Source organism: Ranitomeya variabilis, chromosome 1 (assembly GCF_051348905.1).
Source record: "Ranitomeya variabilis isolate aRanVar5 chromosome 1, aRanVar5.hap1, whole genome shotgun sequence".
Classification (NCBI taxonomy): Eukaryota; Metazoa; Chordata; class Amphibia; order Anura; family Dendrobatidae; genus Ranitomeya; species Ranitomeya variabilis.
Window position 1 is genome coordinate 825,975,869 of NC_135232.1, and position 20,027 is coordinate 825,995,895.

Here is a 20,027-nt window from a genome sequence, read left to right on the forward strand (position 1 = left end):
CCCGGCATCGCACTCCGGCGCAGGTGTACTTTGTCTGACCTGTTGAGGGCAGAGCAAAGTACTGCAGCGTGCAGGCGCCGGGAAAGGTCAGAGAGGCCCAGCACCTGCGCACTACAGTACTTTGCTCTGCCCTCAACAGGTCAGACAAAGTACACCTGCGCCGGAGCCGCAGCGTGAAGACAAGAGGAGGACGTCATCGTAAGAAGATAGTAGGCCCGGACCGGACCGCGACACCCATTGTACAGGGACCGCCCCTGGGTGAGTATATTATAACCTCTTTTTCTCATCTTTTAGGATACATCGGGGGCTTATCTACAGCAGTACAGAATGCTGCAGATAAGCCCCTGATGCCGGTGGGCTTAGCTCACCTTCCATTTTGGGGGTGACAGGTTCCCTTTAAAATCAAAGGGTCTCAACGAGCTAGCATCGTAACCTGGACAGCACGTGCGCGCACAATACAGACGTCTGAACAAGATACAAGTTACGTCGTTAACGGTCCATGACGACTAAATACGTCAGCGTGTGTTTGGAGAGGACAATTGTATAAAACCAGCTGCGAGTGCGTAGATCCATAGTCCATACACTAATAATCACATGCACAGCGCATCACGTGTGTACGGACGCAGGAAGACTGCACAAGTCCCGCCTTTCCTCCAAAGCATCCAATCCCGTAATGAGCCGGTTCTTGACACGCCCACAGCCGGTCATGTGACCGTGACGTAATCTCGCATCCTTTCGCGCTGTAAACATGGCGGAGTTGCTGAAGCAGGCGCAGCTGCAGAAGAGGTACAGCGTCACCTGGGAGTGCAGCGTAGGACCGTGCCCGGTACCGGGCTGTGTGCGGTGACAGGTCATACGTTAGTAGATGTGCCCGTTATTGTACCGCATGTATGATGCCAGCCCATACTAACTGACCAGTGCGCCTTCCAGTCACTGACTATCGGACACGCTTGTTGGGTCTCTGTCATTATCATCATTTTGCCAAGGACAGAAAAGGGTTAAAAAGTGACTGCTCAGTCCTGACAGCACAGAGCTGTGGGAATACATCCGCCATACTCCATGGTGTGTCAGCTCCAGCCCCACTGCTGCTCAGGACGGTGCGCTGTGCATAGGCCTTGTATAGGGGGCGGGCACACGTGTGAGGCCCCTCCTGCCAGTCCCGCATTCTCTCAATGGGGTGTGCCATTAGGAGCTTATGGGGCTGCAGGGTGTGCGGCCCGTATCCCGTATGTGCAGGGTGCGCGGCCCATATCCCGTATGTGCAGGGTGCGCGGCCCATATCCCGTATGTGCAGGGTGCGCGGCCCATATCCTGTATCTGTAGGGTGCGCGGCCCATATCCTGTATGTGCAGGGTGCGCGGCCCATATCCTGTATGTGCAGGGTGCGCGGCCCATATCCTGTATCTGTAGGGTGCGCGGCCCATATCCTGTATGTGCAGGGTGCGCGGCCCATATCCCGTATGTGCAGGGTGCGCGGCCCATATCCCGTATGTGCAGGGTGCGCGGCCCATATCCTGTATGTGCAGGGTGCGCGGCCCATATCCTGTATGTGCAGGGTGCGCGGCCCATATCCCGTATGTGCAGGGTGCGCGGCCCATATCCCGTATGTGCAGGGTGCGCGGCCCATATCCCGTATGTGCAGGGTGCGCGGCCCATATCCCGTATCTGTAGGGTGCGCGGCCCATATCCTGTATCTGTAGGGTGCGCGGCCCATATCCCGTATGTGCAGGGTGCGCGGCCCATATCCTGTATGTGCAGGGTGCGCGGCCCATATCCCGTATGTGCAGGGTGCGCGGCCCATATCCTGTATGTGCAGGGTGCGCGGCCCATATCCTGTATGTGCAGGGTGCGCGGCCCATATCCTGTATGTGCAGGGTGCGCGGCCCATATCCTGTATGTGCAGGGTGCGCGGCCCATATCCTGTATGTGCAGGGTGCGCGGCCCATATCCCGTATGTGCAGGGTGCGCGGCCCATATCCTGTATGTGCAGGGTGCGCGGCCCATATCCCGTATCTGTAGGGTGCGCGGCCCATATCCCGTATCTGCAGGGTGCGCGGCCCATATCCTGTATGTGCAGGGTGCGCGGCCCATATCCCGTATGTGCAGGGTGCGCGGCCCATATCCCGTATGTGCAGGGTGCGCGGCCCATATCCCGTATGTGCAGGGTGCGCGGCCCATATCCCGTATGTGCAGGGTGCGCGGCCCATATCCCGTATGTGCAGGGTGCGCGGCCCATATCCCGTATGTGCAGGGTGCGCGGCCCATATCCCGTATGTGCAGGGTGCGCGGCCCATATCCCGTATGTGCAGGGTGCGCGGCCCATATCCCGTATGTGCAGGGTGCGCGGCCCATATCCCGTATGTGCAGGGTGCGCGGCCCATATCCCGTATGTGCAGGGTGCGCGGCCCATATCCCGTATGTGCAGGGTGCGCGGCCCATATCCCGTATGTGCAGGGTGCGCGGCCCATATCCCGTATGTGCAGGGTGCGCGGCCCATATCCCGTATGTGCAGGGTGCGCGGCCCATATCCCGTATGTGCAGGGTGCGCGGCCCATATCCCGTATGTGCAGGGTGCGCGGCCCATATCCCGTATGTGCAGGGTGCGCGGCCCATATCCCGTATGTGCAGGGTGCGCGGCCCATATCCCGTATGTGCAGGGTGCGCGGCCCATATCCCGTATGTGCAGGGTGCGCGGCCCATATCCCGTATGTGCAGGGTGCGCGGCCCATATCCCGTATGTGCAGGGTGCGCGGCCCATATCCCGTATGTGCAGGGTGCGCGGCCCATATCCCGTATGTGCAGGGTGCGCGGCCCATATCCCGTATGTGCAGGGTGCGCGGCCCATATCCCGTATGTGCAGGGTGCGCGGCCCATATCCCGTATGTGCAGGGTGCGCGGCCCATATCCCGTATGTGCAGGGTGCGCGGCCCATATCCCGTATGTGCAGGGTGCGCGGCCCATATCCCGTATGTGCAGGGTGCGCGGCCCATATCCCGTATGTGCAGGGTGCGCGGCCCATATCCCGTATGTGCAGGGTGCGCGGCCCATATCCCGTATGTGCAGGGTGCGCGGCCCATATCCCGTATGTGCAGGGTGCGCGGCCCATATCCCGTATGTGCAGGGTGCGCGGCCCATATCCCGTATGTGCAGGGTGCGCGGCCCATATCCCGTATGTGCAGGGTGCGCGGCCCATATCCCGTATGTGCAGGGTGCGCGGCCCATATCCCGTATGTGCAGGGTGCGCGGCCCATATCCCGTATGTGCAGGGTGCGCGGCCCATATCCCGTATGTGCAGGGTGCGCGGCCCATATCCCGTATGTGCAGGGTGCGCGGCCCATATCCCGTATGTGCAGGGTGCGCGGCCCATATCCCGTATGTGCAGGGTGCGCGGCCCATATCCCGTATGTGCAGGGTGCGCGGCCCATATCCCGTATGTGCAGGGTGCGCGGCCCATATCCCGTATGTGCAGGGTGCGCGGCCCATATCCCGTATGTGCAGGGTGCGCGGCCCATATCCTGTATGTGCAGGGTGCGCGGCCCATATCCTGTATGTGCAGGGTGCGCGGCCCATATCCTGTATGTGCAGGGTGCGCGGCCCATATCCTGTATGTGCAGGGTGCGCGGCCCATATCCTGTATGTGCAGGGTGCGCGGCCCATATCCTGTATGTGCAGGGTGCGCGGCCCATATCCTGTATGTGCAGGGTGCGCGGCCCATATCCTGTATGTGCAGGGTGCGCGGCCCATATCCTGTATGTGCAGGGTGCGCGGCCCATATCCTGTATGTGCAGGGTGCGCGGCCCATATCCTGTATGTGCAGGGTGCGCGGCCCATATCCTGTATGTGCAGGGTGCGCGGCCCATATCCTGTATGTGCAGGGTGCGCGGCCCATATCCTGTATGTGCAGGGTGCGCGGCCCATATCCTGTATGTGCAGGGTGCGCGGCCCATATCCTGTATGTGCAGGGTGCGCGGCCCATATCCTGTATGTGCAGGGTGCGCGGCCCATATCCTGTATGTGCAGGGTGCGCGGCCCATATCCTGTATGTGCAGGGTGCGCGGCCCATATCCTGTATGTGCAGGGTGCGCGGCCCATATCCTGTATGTGCAGGGTGCGCGGCCCATATCCTGTATGTGCAGGGTGCGCGGCCCATATCCTGTATGTGCAGGGTGCGCGGCCCATATCCTGTATGTGCAGGGTGCGCGGCCCATATCCTGTATGTGCAGGGTGCGCGGCCCATATCCTGTATGTGCAGGGTGCGCGGCCCATATCCTGTATGTGCAGGGTGCGCGGCCCATATCCTGTATGTGCAGGGTGCGCGGCCCATATCCTGTATGTGCAGGGTGCGCGGCCCATATCCTGTATGTGCAGGGTGCGCGGCCCATATCCTGTATGTGCAGGGTGCGCGGCCCATATCCTGTATGTGCAGGGTGCGCGGCCCATATCCTGTATGTGCAGGGTGCGCGGCCCATATCCTGTATGTGCAGGGTGCGCGGCCCATATCCTGTATGTGCAGGGTGCGCGGCCCATATCCTGTATGTGCAGGGTGCGCGGCCCATATCCTGTATGTGCAGGGTGCGCGGCCCATATCCTGTATGTGCAGGGTGCGCGGCCCATATCCCGTATGTGCAGGGTGCGCGGCCCATATCCCGTATGTGCAGGGTGCGCGGCCCATATCCCGTATGTGCAGGGTGCGCGGCCCATATCCCGTATGTGCAGGGTGCGCGGCCCATATCCCGTATGTGCAGGGTGCGCGGCCCATATCCCGTATGTGCAGGGTGCGCGGCCCATATCCCGTATGTGCAGGGTGCGCGGCCCATATCCCGTATGTGCAGGGTGCGCGGCCCATATCCCGTATGTGCAGGGTGCGCGGCCCATATCCCGTATGTGCAGGGTGCGCGGCCCATATCCCGTATGTGCAGGGTGCGCGGCCCATATCCCGTATGTGCAGGGTGCGCGGCCCATATCCCGTATGTGCAGGGTGCGCGGCCCATATCCCGTATGTGCAGGGTGCGCGGCCCATATCCCGTATGTGCAGGGTGCGCGGCCCATATCCCGTATGTGCAGGGTGCGCGGCCCATATCCCGTATGTGCAGGGTGCGCGGCCCATATCCCGTATGTGCAGGGTGCGCGGCCCATATCCCGTATGTGCAGGGTGCGCGGCCCATATCCCGTATGTGCAGGGTGCGCGGCCCATATCCCGTATGTGCAGGGTGCGCGGCCCATATCCCGTATGTGCAGGGTGCGCGGCCCATATCCCGTATGTGCAGGGTGCGCGGCCCATATCCCGTATGTGCAGGGTGCGCGGCCCATATCCCGTATGTGCAGGGTGCGCGGCCCATATCCCGTATGTGCAGGGTGCGCGGCCCATATCCCGTATGTGCAGGGTGCGCGGCCCATATCCCGTATGTGCAGGGTGCGCGGCCCATATCCCGTATGTGCAGGGTGCGCGGCCCATATCCCGTATGTGCAGGGTGCGCGGCCCATATCCCGTATGTGCAGGGTGCGCGGCCCATATCCCGTATGTGCAGGGTGCGCGGCCCATATCCCGTATGTGCAGGGTGCGCGGCCCATATCCCGTATGTGCAGGGTGCGCGGCCCATATCCCGTATGTGCAGGGTGCGCGGCCCATATCCCGTATGTGCAGGGTGCGCGGCCCATATCCCGTATGTGCAGGGTGCGCGGCCCATATCCTGTATGTGCAGGGTGCGCGGCCCATATCCTGTATGTGCAGGGTGCGCGGCCCATATCCTGTATGTGCAGGGTGCGCGGCCCATATCCTGTATGTGCAGGGTGCGCGGCCCATATCCTGTATGTGCAGGGTGCGCGGCCCATATCCTGTATGTGCAGGGTGCGCGGCCCATATCCTGTATGTGCAGGGTGCGCGGCCCATATCCTGTATGTGCAGGGTGCGCGGCCCATATCCTGTATGTGCAGGGTGCGCGGCCCATATCCTGTATGTGCAGGGTGCGCGGCCCATATCCTGTATGTGCAGGGTGCGCGGCCCATATCCTGTATGTGCAGGGTGCGCGGCCCATATCCTGTATGTGCAGGGTGCGCGGCCCATATCCTGTATGTGCAGGGTGCGCGGCCCATATCCTGTATGTGCAGGGTGCGCGGCCCATATCCTGTATGTGCAGGGTGCGCGGCCCATATCCTGTATGTGCAGGGTGCGCGGCCCATATCCTGTATGTGCAGGGTGCGCGGCCCATATCCTGTATGTGCAGGGTGCGCGGCCCATATCCTGTATGTGCAGGGTGCGCGGCCCATATCCTGTATGTGCAGGGTGCGCGGCCCATATCCTGTATGTGCAGGGTGCGCGGCCCATATCCTGTATGTGCAGGGTGCGCGGCCCATATCCTGTATGTGCAGGGTGCGCGGCCCATATCCTGTATGTGCAGGGTGCGCGGCCCATATCCTGTATGTGCAGGGTGCGCGGCCCATATCCTGTATGTGCAGGGTGCGCGGCCCATATCCTGTATGTGCAGGGTGCGCGGCCCATATCCTGTATGTGCAGGGTGCGCGGCCCATATCCTGTATGTGCAGGGTGCGCGGCCCATATCCTGTATGTGCAGGGTGCGCGGCCCATATCCTGTATGTGCAGGGTGCGCGGCCCATATCCTGTATGTGCAGGGTGCGCGGCCCATATCCTGTATGTGCAGGGTGCGCGGCCCATATCCCGTATGTGCAGGGTGCGCGGCCCATATCCCGTATGTGCAGGGTGCGCGGCCCATATCCCGTATCTGCAGGGTGCGTGGCCTATAACATGGCTCTGCTCGGCCCATATCATGTATCTGCGGCATGGTCCTCCTATGAGTGGGTTATAGCAGTGCAGGTCAGCAGTTGATGGTTACTCATTGCCTTGTGTTGCTTCATTGTCCTGATTTTCTTCAGTCCTTTCACCACCTGTACATTTTCATCCTTTCAGCGTTAAGATTGCTCCGGGAGCAGTTGTCTGCGTAGAAAGTGAAATTAAAGGGGATGTGACGATAGGTGGGTATATCCGTGTATTACACTTGTACCCGAGGAACTGTTTTACCCCCTTTATGTGTCGGTGTGCTTGGCTGCTCCATGTGTATTGGACAGTGAGTGTTTGCCGTTAGGTGTGATGGTAAAAATTGATTCGTGGAGTTTCACTGTGCAGGATTTTTTTCCCTCACGAGGTTAAAGCTATAGAAAATGCCAAGCTGACCGATCCTCCACTCCCAGGGTCCAGCGCTGCCCCTCTGCTGCTACTCCTATCTTTGTTGACTGCCTGCAGTGGTGATGTCACGACTACAGCGCCAATCACTGACCTCTGCAGTGATGCTGTCACTGCTGCAGCCTGTCAAGAAAGCCCAAAGCAGCAGCAGAGAGGCAGCTCTGGAGTGTAGGTGAGCTTGTTATTTTCTACAGCTGGAACGCTATGGATGAAAAAAATATATTCCAGACGACCCCCTCTTTAGCCAGTGTTCACCTTTGCATCCATGTTATATAAATGTCTCCAACGTCATTGCATTCTAAATTGATGACTAAAGCAAATTTTAACCCTTTAGACGTATATTTTTGTCACAGGTCTAGTAAGGAGTGTATAGAGGGGGCTCTCTACCGGGCAGATGCTTGCTGTGTTACACCACCAGCATCTGCTTCTAACAGCAGTGACCGGAGCTAAATCCAGTCTCTGTTTAACAATTTTAGTCTATGACCTCAGTATTTAAATGGCTGGCTCCGATCGCCCACTGTGGTTATGACCTAAAAACAGACCTATGATCCCTTCATCCACTGTGTGTCCAGTAACTAGTCACATGATCACTGTGGTGAAGATCTTGTCAGGGTGATGCCTGTTTTAAAAAAAAAAAAGTAAGTCAGGCATGAGTCAGAATTATATATGTATTGATCCCTGAGGAAGCCACATCTTGTGGTGATACGCATTCCCATATAATGCTTTTTCTCTGAGCCAATTTACGTGAGTGACTACAAACATTATTGCTCAATGTTACCTCTTCTGTTCTTTTAGTACTGCATTATATATGAATTATCAGTATAGATGCATTGCTCCTTATATACTAAATAGTACATGACACATTTGATTATTCATTTATTTTTTTCCCAGGCCCAAGGACAGTTGTCCACCCCAAAGCTCGTATTTATGCTGAAGCGGGCCCCATCATTATTGGCGAAGGCAACTTGATTGAGGAGCAGGCCTTTATAAGGAACAGGTGATGTATTGAGTGGTGATGAGCGAGCGTGCTCGGATGAGGTGTTATCCGAGCATGCTCGAGTGCTAATAGAGTATCTTTGGCATGCTCGAATACTATGTTCGAGTCCCCGCGGCTGCATTTCTCGCGACTGTTTGACAGCCACAACACACAGAGGGAGCTGCGTGGACTCGAACATAATATTCGAGCACGCCGAAGATACTCTATTGGCACTCGAGCATGCTCGGATAAGACCCCATCCGAGCACGCTCGCTCATCACTAGTATCGAGATCAGTAGAGGACATCAGCTGTTTATCGTGCTATATAATACTAGTGGATGGAGTATTATGGAAATTTCATTATATAGTATATTTGTGCCAGAATTTGTGTACACAGCAAAACTGGGAAATAATGTATGTCAAACAATTTAAATGGTTTGTGAAGAATTTAATGCTGAAAATTGCTTTTTTTTTTAGGTATGAAAATAGTGTAGAACTCTGTGCTCTGTAATGTTCCTGATGTTCCCATCCAAAGAGATTTTACAGCTCTTAGTAATTTCCTTTGGAATGACAGGAAAAGCTGAGGATGTAAAAAGCTTCAGCCTAGCACGTTCCCATATAGAGCACCACTGCCGTCTATAGGATTGTACTGCAGGAAATCCCATTTTAAGCTAGTGATTGTTTTACAATACTAGACGCAGCCTACAGACTGAGGTTGCAAATCTTTTTTTAAACACAGTCTGGTACATTGCACTTCACTTTAGATTGCCATTTTGCTGAGTTTTATCTTTACCACTGTAAGGGGGCATTCACTCTGAATTAAAGGAGGAATTCTTGAAAAATACCTCCAAAAGATGCCTCCTGCGTGTCCCACTGTGTAGGTGTGCAGAAATACAGTGTTGTATGTAACCAATAGGCTACCATGTTACCATACAGTTTGTTAACAAAATGCCAAAGGGAATAAACAAAAGAAAAATCTAAAATCAATATTTCCTGTGTTCGGTATTTGCATGCAGTTTTTGAAGGAGCTCCACAGAGAGGTTCTTCCAAATTACAGAAATACCCACAGATCTGTGGCTATAGGCTTGTGCAGCTCCTTCTGCCTCGTCATGTAATCCTACACACTCAATGTTGAGATCAGGGCTCTTTGGGGGGCCATATAATCTCTTCTAGGATTCCATTTTCTGTATGCTGAAGATAGTTCTTAATGACATTAGCTATATGTTTGGGGTCATTGTCCTGCTGTGGAATAAATTTGGAGCCAATCCGACACCTCCCTGATGGTATTACATGACGGATAAGTATCTGCTTGTGAGGACACCATTAATCCTGAGCAAATCCCCAACTCTTGTTAGCGAAAATAAAGTCTCAATCTTGCAAGGATCCTCCATCATGCTTTACTGTTTCCTGCAGGCACTAAAAATTTTACAGCTTTCCATACCTCCAGCAAACAAGCTGCTTCTGTTGCAGCAAATATTTCACATTTTGACTCAGTCCAGAGAACCTGCTGCTATTTTTCATAGCTGAGTCACTTGCCTTTGTTTCCACGTTGGCTATTGTACCTTTTGAAAAATTGAAGCCATTTCTAGACAAATTTCCCGAATAGTGGATGTGTCTAGCTGGGTCCTACTTGTTGCTGGAAGTTCTGGACTGATGGCACTGGTGGACATCTTCCACTGAATTTCAAAGGTAAGCAAGCATGATGTGTCTTTTATCTGCTCTACTAATTTACCTTGGCCGAACACTGCATTTACCATCCTCAATGTTGCCCGTTTGTTTCCAGAGAAATAAAGGCAGGTACGTATCCATCATGCAATACCGTCAGGGAGGCAACCAAATTTATTCTGCAGCAAGACAACAATCCCAAAAGTCAGTAAGAGCAATCTCCAGTGTAGCCATGACCTCAACTTAATTGTGTCTCTCTGGGGATAAAGAGAAGGATTTGCCTAAGCCTATATCCACAGATGATCTGTGGATAGTTCTCCAAGATGTTTGTAACACCCTCCCTGTCGAGTTCCTTAGAAAACCATGTGTAAGTGTATCTAGAAGAATTGATTCATGTTTTGAAAGTAGACTGTGGTCACATCAAATATTTAATTTAAATGTTTCTATTGTTCTTTCATTTTTTTTATTTCGTTAAAGGGTAATCTGTCAGCAGGCTTTTGCTGTGTAATTTGAGGGCACCATAATGTAGGAGCAGAGACCCTTATTTCAGCGATGTATGATTTACCATTACATTATGACAGTCTAAACCATCTCTTGAGTGGGGACGTGTCGCCCTCATATTGAGGGTTGAAGCATGGCTTACTTATAAATTGTAAATGGGGGAAAAAAGAGCCTGGACCCCTTTTTGTTCTCCCTCCTCCCACTGTGGACAGGTAGTTGAAGCACGGTTATCTGATGGAGATGGGACACAGTCTGTTAAAGGGGCTGTGGGGTGAGACTTGTCTGTGGAGATGAGTCTTCCTATGTTCAAAGAACTACAGGCAGACAGGATGGAACCAGGTTCCAGTTATGCATATTCGGGTTTTTGTGAGAGGAGTAGGTCCTATAGTTATGTGAGACATATTTTTGGCGTTCTGGCGAACATTGCGCATTTACTTACATCACTGTGCAGTCTGCGCATCAGCCCCGAATTAACCTCAGCCACATGGTCAAATTTGTATGTGCCATGTCTATCTATAGAAAGCTAAAATCATGATGGAAAATATGGCATTAATATCTCCCGCCTGGCCCCTCCAGGGGGACAGATATCCCTATATCGGGATCCCATAATTTTTGGTACCTGAGCCGCACCCTATTTACATGCTTCCAGCTAAGGTCAGCAAGGCATATCATGTGGGTGTTACTCTGCTGATAAAAGCAGATGCTAAATTAATCATTGTTCAGTGCTGGGAGATACAGTTCGCTGTAGGACTGCACCATTTTCAAATTGAAGCGCTCCCCTCTGCTTTATTTCCGTGACATCAGGTCTAGTAACTTTTTTTTTTTTTAGCCCTTTTCATTTTTATGTAATTGTATATACCGTATTGTCTTGTCCCCTTTGTAATATCTTTTGTATATTTTTTAAAAAGACAATGCCTACTAGAGATGCACGAATGTGTTCAGATAAGGTGTTATCCAAACATGCTCAGGTGTTAACCGAGTGACTTTGAAAAATCTGTTTGAGTCACCACGGCTGCATGTCTCGCAGCTGTCAGAACAGCCACGAGACATGCAGGAGCGGGAACTGGAACAAATTATTTGGGCATGCCGAAGTCACTTTTTACTTACAGGATACTTTATTAAAACAAGCAGTGAAGTCCAATGGCCTTCTGAGTTTTGCCTTCTGGCTTCTTCTTGGGGCCTTGTGTCCTCACATATTAAATAGCATTTTAGAGTTAAATTGAAGGCCTATTATATATACTATCAAAAAGCCACTTATAAAATAAAAATATTTTAAGTTATTACACATGTAGACAAAAGTGAGTATATAGACCATCTCCTACTTATTTAACAGGGAAAAAAAATCAATGTAAGTCTACGTTCACATTTGCGTTGTGCGCCGCAGCGTCGGCGACGCAACGCACAACGCAAACAAAAACGCAACAAAACGCACGCTAAAACGCTGCGTTTTGCGACGCATGCGTCCTTTTTTGCCGAAAGTTGGACGCAAAAAAAATGCAACTTGCTGCGTTTCCTGCGCCCAACGCTTGCGGGCAAAAAACGCATGCGTCGCAAAACGCAGCACAACGCATGTCCATGCGCCCCCATGTTAAATATAGGGGCGCATGCGGCGACCGACGCTGCGGCGCCGAACGCTAATGTGAACGTAGACTAAGATCATACTTTAGAGAATTCTGGATAGTCCGAACCAATAAAAAATAAATCCACAAATAGAAGCAAATAAAAAAAAAAATACATATGAGGTTTAATTTAAAACTCTTTTATGAATTACTTTTCTAGTTTTCCAGAAAACATTGCACCCAACTCGGAAGATGTTGAGCCAAAAGCGATGATCATCGGCACCAATAATGTCTTTGAAGTTGGATGCTGTATCCTTCCCGTATGTAAATAGTCAGGTGACACTCGCAAAAAAAAAAAAATCTGTTTAACCCCTATTGATTGACCTTACTGACCAAGCTAAATTTTACAATTCTGCCCAGTGTCACTTTGTGGTTATAACGCTTCAACAGATCCCGTTGATTCTGAGACTGTTTTTTTCGTGACATATTGTACTTCATGATGGTGGTAAAATTTCTTCTATATAACTTATTTATGTAAAAAATGGAAATTTGGCAAAAACTTTGATATTTTCAAACGTGTACTTTACATCAGCACAATTTTGGAAACATTTTTTTTTTGTTAGGAAGTTATAAGGGTTAAAAGTTGACCAGCTATTTCTAATTTTTCCAACAAAATGTACAAAACTATTTTTTTAGGGACCACCTCACATTTGAAGTGAGTTTGAGGGGGTCAATATAACAGAAAATACAGAAAAGTGACACCATTCTAAAAACTGCACTCCTCATGGTGCGCAAAACCACATTCAAGAAGTTTACTAACCCTTCAGGTGTTTCACAAGAGCTAAAGCAATGTGGAAGGAAAAAATAACATCTAACTTTTTTCACACACAATTTACTTTAGACCCCAACTTTTTTTTATTTTCACAAGGGTAACATTAGAAAATGGAGCATTGTTTGACTTTTTGAACGCAAGATTGTCTGGAATTGAGAGCGGATGCCATGTCGTGTTTGGAGAGCCCCTAATCTGCCTAAACAGCGGCAACCCCCCACAAGTGACCCCATTTTGGAAAATACAATCAAGGATTTTATCTAGGGCTATAGTGAGCATTTTGAACCCACAGTTACGACACAAAATTTGATAACATTAGGCTGTCATATTGAATATGTCGTCATTATTATATCGTGATTGCTTGAGTGACCTGCTCGAGTCCCTGCCCTGCATGTTTTGCGGCTGTTAGACACCCAAAAAAGAAAATGCAGGCATCAGCGATAACCCATGCATACCTGAGCACCCAATGCAAACTCAGTCATAGCTTCATCTTTTTTTTTTTTTTTTTGTCTTCTACTTTTGAAAAAAATCCAATTTTATCTCCAACCCTAACCCCAGCTGCAAAGATTGGGAAAAAATATATATATATTTTTTTATAACTATATTATAAGTTACATTTTTATAACTTTGTTTTCTAACTAAGGGGGTGACAAAGGGGGTTTTGATTTACAATTTTTTTTTATTTTGATCACTGTGATAGACAATATCACAGTGGTCAAAAGGAACCAATAGGAAAAATTCCCTATTGTTGCGGGGTAGTGGCCAGCAGATCTTGGCAGGCACTGCACCCGCCCGGGGATGGCGGAGGTACCGGGGTGGCTCGTGAGACCCTATTTCTCTTTTCTCTGATATGTTAGATCATATCAGGGGAAAGAGAAATTAATCGTAAATCAGTCTTTTTTTGGCCGTTATTCACGTGACAGGGGATCGTAAAAACCGGCCCTGACCATGTTCTATGGGGGTCTCCACTGAGACCCCGGAGATTTTCCGACGCTGGTGGGCGCCATTACCTTATTTCTCAGTGCCGTTAAAAAGCGGCGCTAAGGAGTAAGTACCCTAACTACCGCAGTTATAAGGCCTCTCGGGGATTGTTAAGGTGTTAAAAGTTCTTGTCTGTAAAAAATTCTGCATTCGGTATTCAGTCATACGGGCAGTGGGTGGTGCGCCGATTCAGTCACGCTCTGAGTGTACAGAGCGACCGCGCCCCGGCCCTGATATAAAAACGATATGTTAAAAATAATTTTTAAAAAAACATTCTCACCTTCCGAAGTCTGCCGCAGCCTTACCCGCTCCTCGAGCTCCGGTCCCAAGAATGCTTTGCGGCAATGCCCCGAGATCATGTGGCGGTCGTTCGAGACCGCTACATGATCACGGGTTATTTCCGCTAGGCATTACTGGGAATGGAGAGTCGCGAGGAGCATCGGTAAAGGCCTCGGCTGGATCCGGGGGCCGACAGAAGGTGAGTATATAACTATTTTTTATTTTAATTATTTTTTTAACAGGGATATGGTGCCCACATTGCTATATACTGCGTGGGCTGTGTTATATACTGCGTGGGCTGTGTTATATACTGCGTGGCTGTGCATTCTAGAATACCCGATGCGTTAGAATTGGGCCACCATCTAGTGATTTTATATAGAGATAATTGCCCCATATAATAAAGCAATTAAAAAAAACAAACACTTATTTGCTATCGCTACGGGTCATAAGTCAGATCTATCAATATTTTAAATAAATTAATCCAATCGGTAAACTGTGTAATGAAAGAAAAAAAAAATTGCCAGAATTAGCGTTTTTTTGCCTCCGACATTGCAATAAAATGCAATAAAAGGCAATCAGAATATATCTATTCCAAATGGTATCAATAAAAAGTCAACTCGGCGTAAAAAATAAGCCCTCACACCTCCCCATTTTCCAAAAAATGAATACTTAAAGGAGTTGTCCTCTCTAAAATGTGACTTTGTGTGACTGAAGACTTCTGAATCTCCCCAGCGGATGCAGTATCCGCTGCGAAGATTCTCCGATTTCTCATCTGGGAACGGTGTTGATATATGCATACTCCTGGCCAAAGCTGATCTAGTATGGAGCCACTCAAGTATATGGAGCAAGGTTGCACCCACTAGATGGAACCTGGCCAGGAGTACACTACCGTTGAAAAGTTTAGGGTCACCCAGACAATATTGTGTTTTCCATGAAAACTCAAACTTTTATTAATCAAATCAGTTGCCAAATGAATTGAAAATCTAGTCCAGACATTGACAAGGTTTGAAAATAAGATTTTTATTTGAAATAATAATTTTCTCCTTCAAACTTTGATTTCATCAAAGAATGCTCCCTTTGCAGCATTTACAGCATTACAGACCTTTGGCATTCTAGCAGTTAATTTGCTGAGGCAATCTGGAGAAATTTCACCCCATGCTTTCAGAAGCCCCTCCAACAAGTTGGTTTGGCTTGATGGCACTTTTGCGAACCATACGGTCAAGCTGCTGCCACAACAGCTCAATGGGGTTGAGATCTGGTGACTGCGCTGGCCACTCCATTACAGATAGAATACCAGCTGCCTGCTTCTTCCCTAAATAGTTCTTGCATAATTTGGCGGTGTGCTTTGGGTGCGCTGTCCACAGGGTATGGCATGGCATTGCAAAATGGAGTGCTAGCCTTCCTTTTTCAAAATCCCTTTTACCTTGTACAAATCTCCCACTTTACCAGCACCAAAGCAACCCCAGACCATCACATTACCTCCACCATGCTTGACAGATGGCGTCAGGCACTCTTCCAGCATCTTTTCTGTTGTTCTGCGTCTCACAAATGTTCTTCGGTGTGATCCAAACACCTCAAACTTGGATTCGTCTGTGCATAACACTTTTTTCCAATGTCTACAGACTCTAATGTACTTGTCTTGTTGCTCAGTTGTGCAGCGTGGCCTCCCACTTCTCTTTCTACTCTGGTTAGAGCCTGTGTGTGCTCTCCTCTGAAGGTAGTAGTACACACCGTTGTAGGAAATCTTCAGTTTCTTGTCAATTTCTCGCATGATATAGCCTTCATTTCTAAGAACAAGAATAGACTGTTGAGTTTCACATGAAAGTTCTTTTTTTCTGGCCATTTTGAGAGTTTAATGGAACCAACAAATGTAATGCTCCAGATTCCCAACTAGCTCAAAGGAAGGTCCGGTTTATAGGTTCTCTAATCAGCCAAACTGTGTTCAGCTGTGCTAACATACTTGCACAAGGTTTTTCAAGGGTATTCTATCCATCCATTAGCCTTATAACACAGTTAGCAAACACAAAGTACCATAAGAACACTGGAGTAATGGTTGTTGGAAATGGGCCTATATACACCTATGAAGATATTGCATTACAAACCAGACGTTTGCAGCTAGAATAGTCATTTACCACATTTACAATGTGTAGAGTGTATTTCTGAATCATTTAATGTTGGCTTCAATGGAAAAAACTGAGCTTTTCTTTAAAAAAATACGGACATTTCTAAGTGACCCTAAACTTTTGAACTGTAGTGTATGTATAACGCTTACGTACCCGCCTGTCTCTGCTCAGAAACCGGTGAATCCTCACATTGCTTTCACTGGGGGGATTTATAAGACTTATCAGTTTACACTGGACAACCCCTTCCCGACATTTTACGTGTCCATATGTCATGGTCGGTTAGTACTTACTGACCTATGATGCAAGGATATCGTCGCCAGGTGTCAACTGATTCTGACAGGTGATATCCCTACATCATAGGTTACTTGGTGCAGGAGCCGTTCCCGCACTGCTCCCGTCACATCGCGAGGGGCCGATCACTGTCATGACGACATCCGGGCCATCAGAGCTAGCAAACTTGCTACATCATGTTCATCAGGGGCTCTCCAAATGCGGCATGGCATTGGCTAATTATTCCAGCAAATTTTACATTCAAAAAGAAGAAATGATGCTCCTTCTCTTCTGAGCCCTGCTCTCCATGAATGTACCCACATAAGGGGTATAAGGGGTATCTGCATGCTCAGGAGAAATTGCACAACAAATTTTGCGGTCCGTTTTTTCCTGTTAACCTTACAAAGTAAAATGTGGGGGGAAAAAAAAGTTAAATATTAATTTTTTTCCTTCCACATTCTAAAAATTCCTGTGAAGCACCTGAAGTGTTAATAAACTTCTTGAAGGGTGCAGTTTTTAGAATAGTGTCACTTTTGGGTATTTTCTGACATATAGACCCCTCAAAGTGACTTCAAATGTTATATCCCTAAAAAAACAAAAATGGTTTTGTAAATTTTGTTGAACAAAATGAGAAATCGCTTGTCAACTTTCAACCCGTTTATCTTCCTAAAAAAATAAATTGCTTAAAAAATTGTGCTGATGTAAAGTTGACATGTGGGAAAGCGCTGGAGTCCTGGGTTCTAATCCCACCCAGGACAACATCTGCAAAGAGTTTGTATGTTCTCTCCGTGTTTGCGTGGGTTTCCTCTGTTTATTCCGGTTTCCTCCCACATTCCAAAGACATACTGATAGGGAATTTAGATTGTGAGCCCCATCGGGGACAGAGATGATAATATGTGCAAACTGTAAAGCGCTGCGGAATATGTTAGCGCTATATAAAAATAAAGATTATTATTATTAATTGTCATCTTCTATATCAGTATGTAACAGTCAGGCCGATTCATCAAAGCTTTTATGCCAGAAAAAAGCTGTCTCTATAATGTGTTGTATATGTAGATATGGTGATTTCCAAGTGCCCTTAGTTGTTTATTCTCCCTTGATTTAATTTTGTATTAGTTGTGTATACAGATGTGCGTTTATATTTTTCTAGGTTTTTTTTTTGATAATGCATATAAAAGACCTTAATGCCAATATCTAGACTCTCAAGCAATGAAGATGGGAGATAACAATGTTATTGAATCCAAAGGTAAGATTTTCCACAAATGTCGGCACAACACCCTGACTGACAATCCAACGTACATGGTGGTGTCGCCATTCTTCCCTGATGGCAGGCGGTGGGGGAATGATAGGAGGCTGTGTCATCCCACATGTGTATGAGGGGATCAGTAGGAGCAACCAGCAGATAACTACCGCCATGATATGGCTCCACTGCTCCTAAATTTCTTGTGATGTTTAGAAGGTGTTCCTCTCTCCTCTTTAATTTTCTGTTAGCACTGCCAATGTAGTGAGCCTGATACGTATCCGTGATACTTTTTACTGATTGGAATTTTGAGGAATTTTTTTTTTTAAATCGGATGTCACTTTTTTCAATTCCGTAGAATGTCTGGCATATTGTTGTGCCACTCTGCATTTGGAAACTCGCCAGCAGATATTGGTTTACAGGGGTCGTACTCCGATTGGAAGTTATCCCCTATCCATAAGATAAGGAATAACTTCCCTATCGCTGGGGTCTAACCACTGAGATCCCCAGCAATCCTGAGACCTGGGGCTATGAAGACTGTGAGTGGTGTGGTGGTTGATCATGTGGACTTCCTCTCCAGTCATTCTAATGGGGGTACTGAAGACAAGCCAAATGCTGTCCTCCGCTATCACCAGTGGTCCCATAAAGAGTGAATGGAGTGATAGTACGCATGATGTACCAACGCCTTATTTACACAGGGCTTTTCAGAGCCCCAGTTTTTGGCATGGGTAGGCGTCCTCGCAGTCCCCTACAGATAGGGGAGAACTTCCAAACTTGGTACAACCACTTTAATCGCAGTGTACGAATAGTGTTTGTGATGGGAAGAGTCTTACTTTTTATTTGTATGATTTAAAGTAAATGAATTTTCTTATGGTAATTTGTCCTTGTCTCATGTGTAAACCTGTCATTTTATTGGAAATGTAAAGTAATAATGTATGTAAATGTGATACTTATTGGTGACCTGGTCAGTTTGTAAGCCACCTGCTTCTTCTTTCTTAGCTTATGTAGGAAGAAATGTCATCCTAACCAGTGGCTGCATCATTGGTGCTTGCTGTCAGGTGGACACGTGTGAGCTTATTCCTGAGAATACAGTCATATATGGATCTGATTGTCTACGTAGAGTACAGACAGAGCGACCACAGGTTGGTACAGTTATGCTCTCCAATACAATCACCAAACAATCATATTACAGTGACTATACAATCTATGATAGCCAGTTGCCTGTGTGTCTGTTGTTGGCATTCTCAGACTTGATGGCGAGTCACTCCTCATTACGTCAATTCAAATCTTCTCTATTCCTTGTCAGGGCGGTTTACTTCCACACAATCCACAATAGGACATTTAGGAACGCATGATACCATTCAATGACTTATTTATCCTTTTCCTTCAATAAACACTTCCATCAAAGTTTTTGTCCTCTGTATGTTGCAGTCATCATGTTATATAGCACTGTGGCAACGCAATTCACTTGGGAGCGGGATGAGGTATCACAAGAACAGTTGCTACGTATAAGTCCGGCTGGTTTACTTCACACCACATAAACGACACAACTAGCAAAGGAAACGGCCTTACGGCCTTTCAGTGCAAGCAAAACAAAGTAAACTGTTCCAATAACGGAACTTTAGTGACAGTCTAGGACACTCATGCTCTATAGCATCCAGTATACCGGCTTAGTCTGGAGACATCACATAGTCTGTGTGAGGAGGTAAGAAGGCCTCTGTGAATCAAACAGGTCTCATTTTACAACTTGAACCACACCCAGGGGTAGGGTATGTGGGCAGCCAAACCCACCCATCTCTGCGGCTGCCAGTAAACCTGGACCGGCTGCACTACCAATCAATCCCCTGATGACGCCACTGGTACTGGTGAAGTATGTTGGGGAGGCTTAGGGCAGATTTTAATAGCACATGTCAATGAACTGTTTTTTGTTTTTTTTTTTTTGGGGGGGGGGGGTCAATGGATGTGGTATAGAGTTAGCGTCCGCACCTTGATCCACATACCTGAATGAAATAACATAAATACATAGGTAGGGCTATTAACACTATAAATAGGATGGAAGATTACGCTAACACTAGCACGCTACTGTCCACTAACTGAAACTGACTTGGTGCGAGTTTTAATGTTTTGTTTCCTTTAGTAGTTAATAAGGTAATTTTTAGGTGTTTAGTTAAGGGATTTGTTGCTTTTAGCAAACTGTTAATCATATCTCTGATTTAAGCGCAGTTTGAAAATTTCAACATTTCTTAACTTTTCGCTAAATTTAAAAAAAAAAAATTCACAAATAAGCGCAAATCATATCTAAGAATTTTTACCACTATCATACTACACCAAAAAAACTGTCAAAAAAACGTCTTAAAAAAACCCCCCAAAAAAAAAACCTCATGAACTAGGCCTGGACAAAACGAT

The 20,027-nt window shown here is 48.3% G+C and overlaps 1 protein-coding gene across 2 annotated transcripts in view; it reads left to right on the forward strand.

Annotated features, from left to right (window-relative positions):
• The first annotated feature begins 573 nt into the window (after nucleotides 1-573).
• DCTN6 (dynactin subunit 6) overlaps nucleotides 574-20,027 on the forward strand; it is a 32,007-nt gene continuing 12,553 nt past the window's right edge. Inside the window, exons 1-6 of one of the 2 annotated variants that reach the window (XM_077275231.1) lie at nucleotides 574-786; nucleotides 6,926-6,990; nucleotides 8,090-8,195; nucleotides 12,120-12,208; nucleotides 17,580-17,627; nucleotides 18,621-18,763. In XM_077275231.1, the coding sequence (XP_077131346.1) occupies nucleotides 749-786; nucleotides 6,926-6,990; nucleotides 8,090-8,195; nucleotides 12,120-12,208; nucleotides 17,580-17,627; nucleotides 18,621-18,763 (489 nt within the window). In that variant the 5' untranslated portion in view covers nucleotides 574-748. Of the gene's footprint in view, nucleotides 787-1,044; nucleotides 1,098-6,925; nucleotides 6,991-8,089; nucleotides 8,196-12,119; nucleotides 12,209-17,579; nucleotides 17,628-18,620; nucleotides 18,764-20,027 lie in introns of those variants that run through there. The other variant, XM_077275238.1, reaches the window with a different exon arrangement.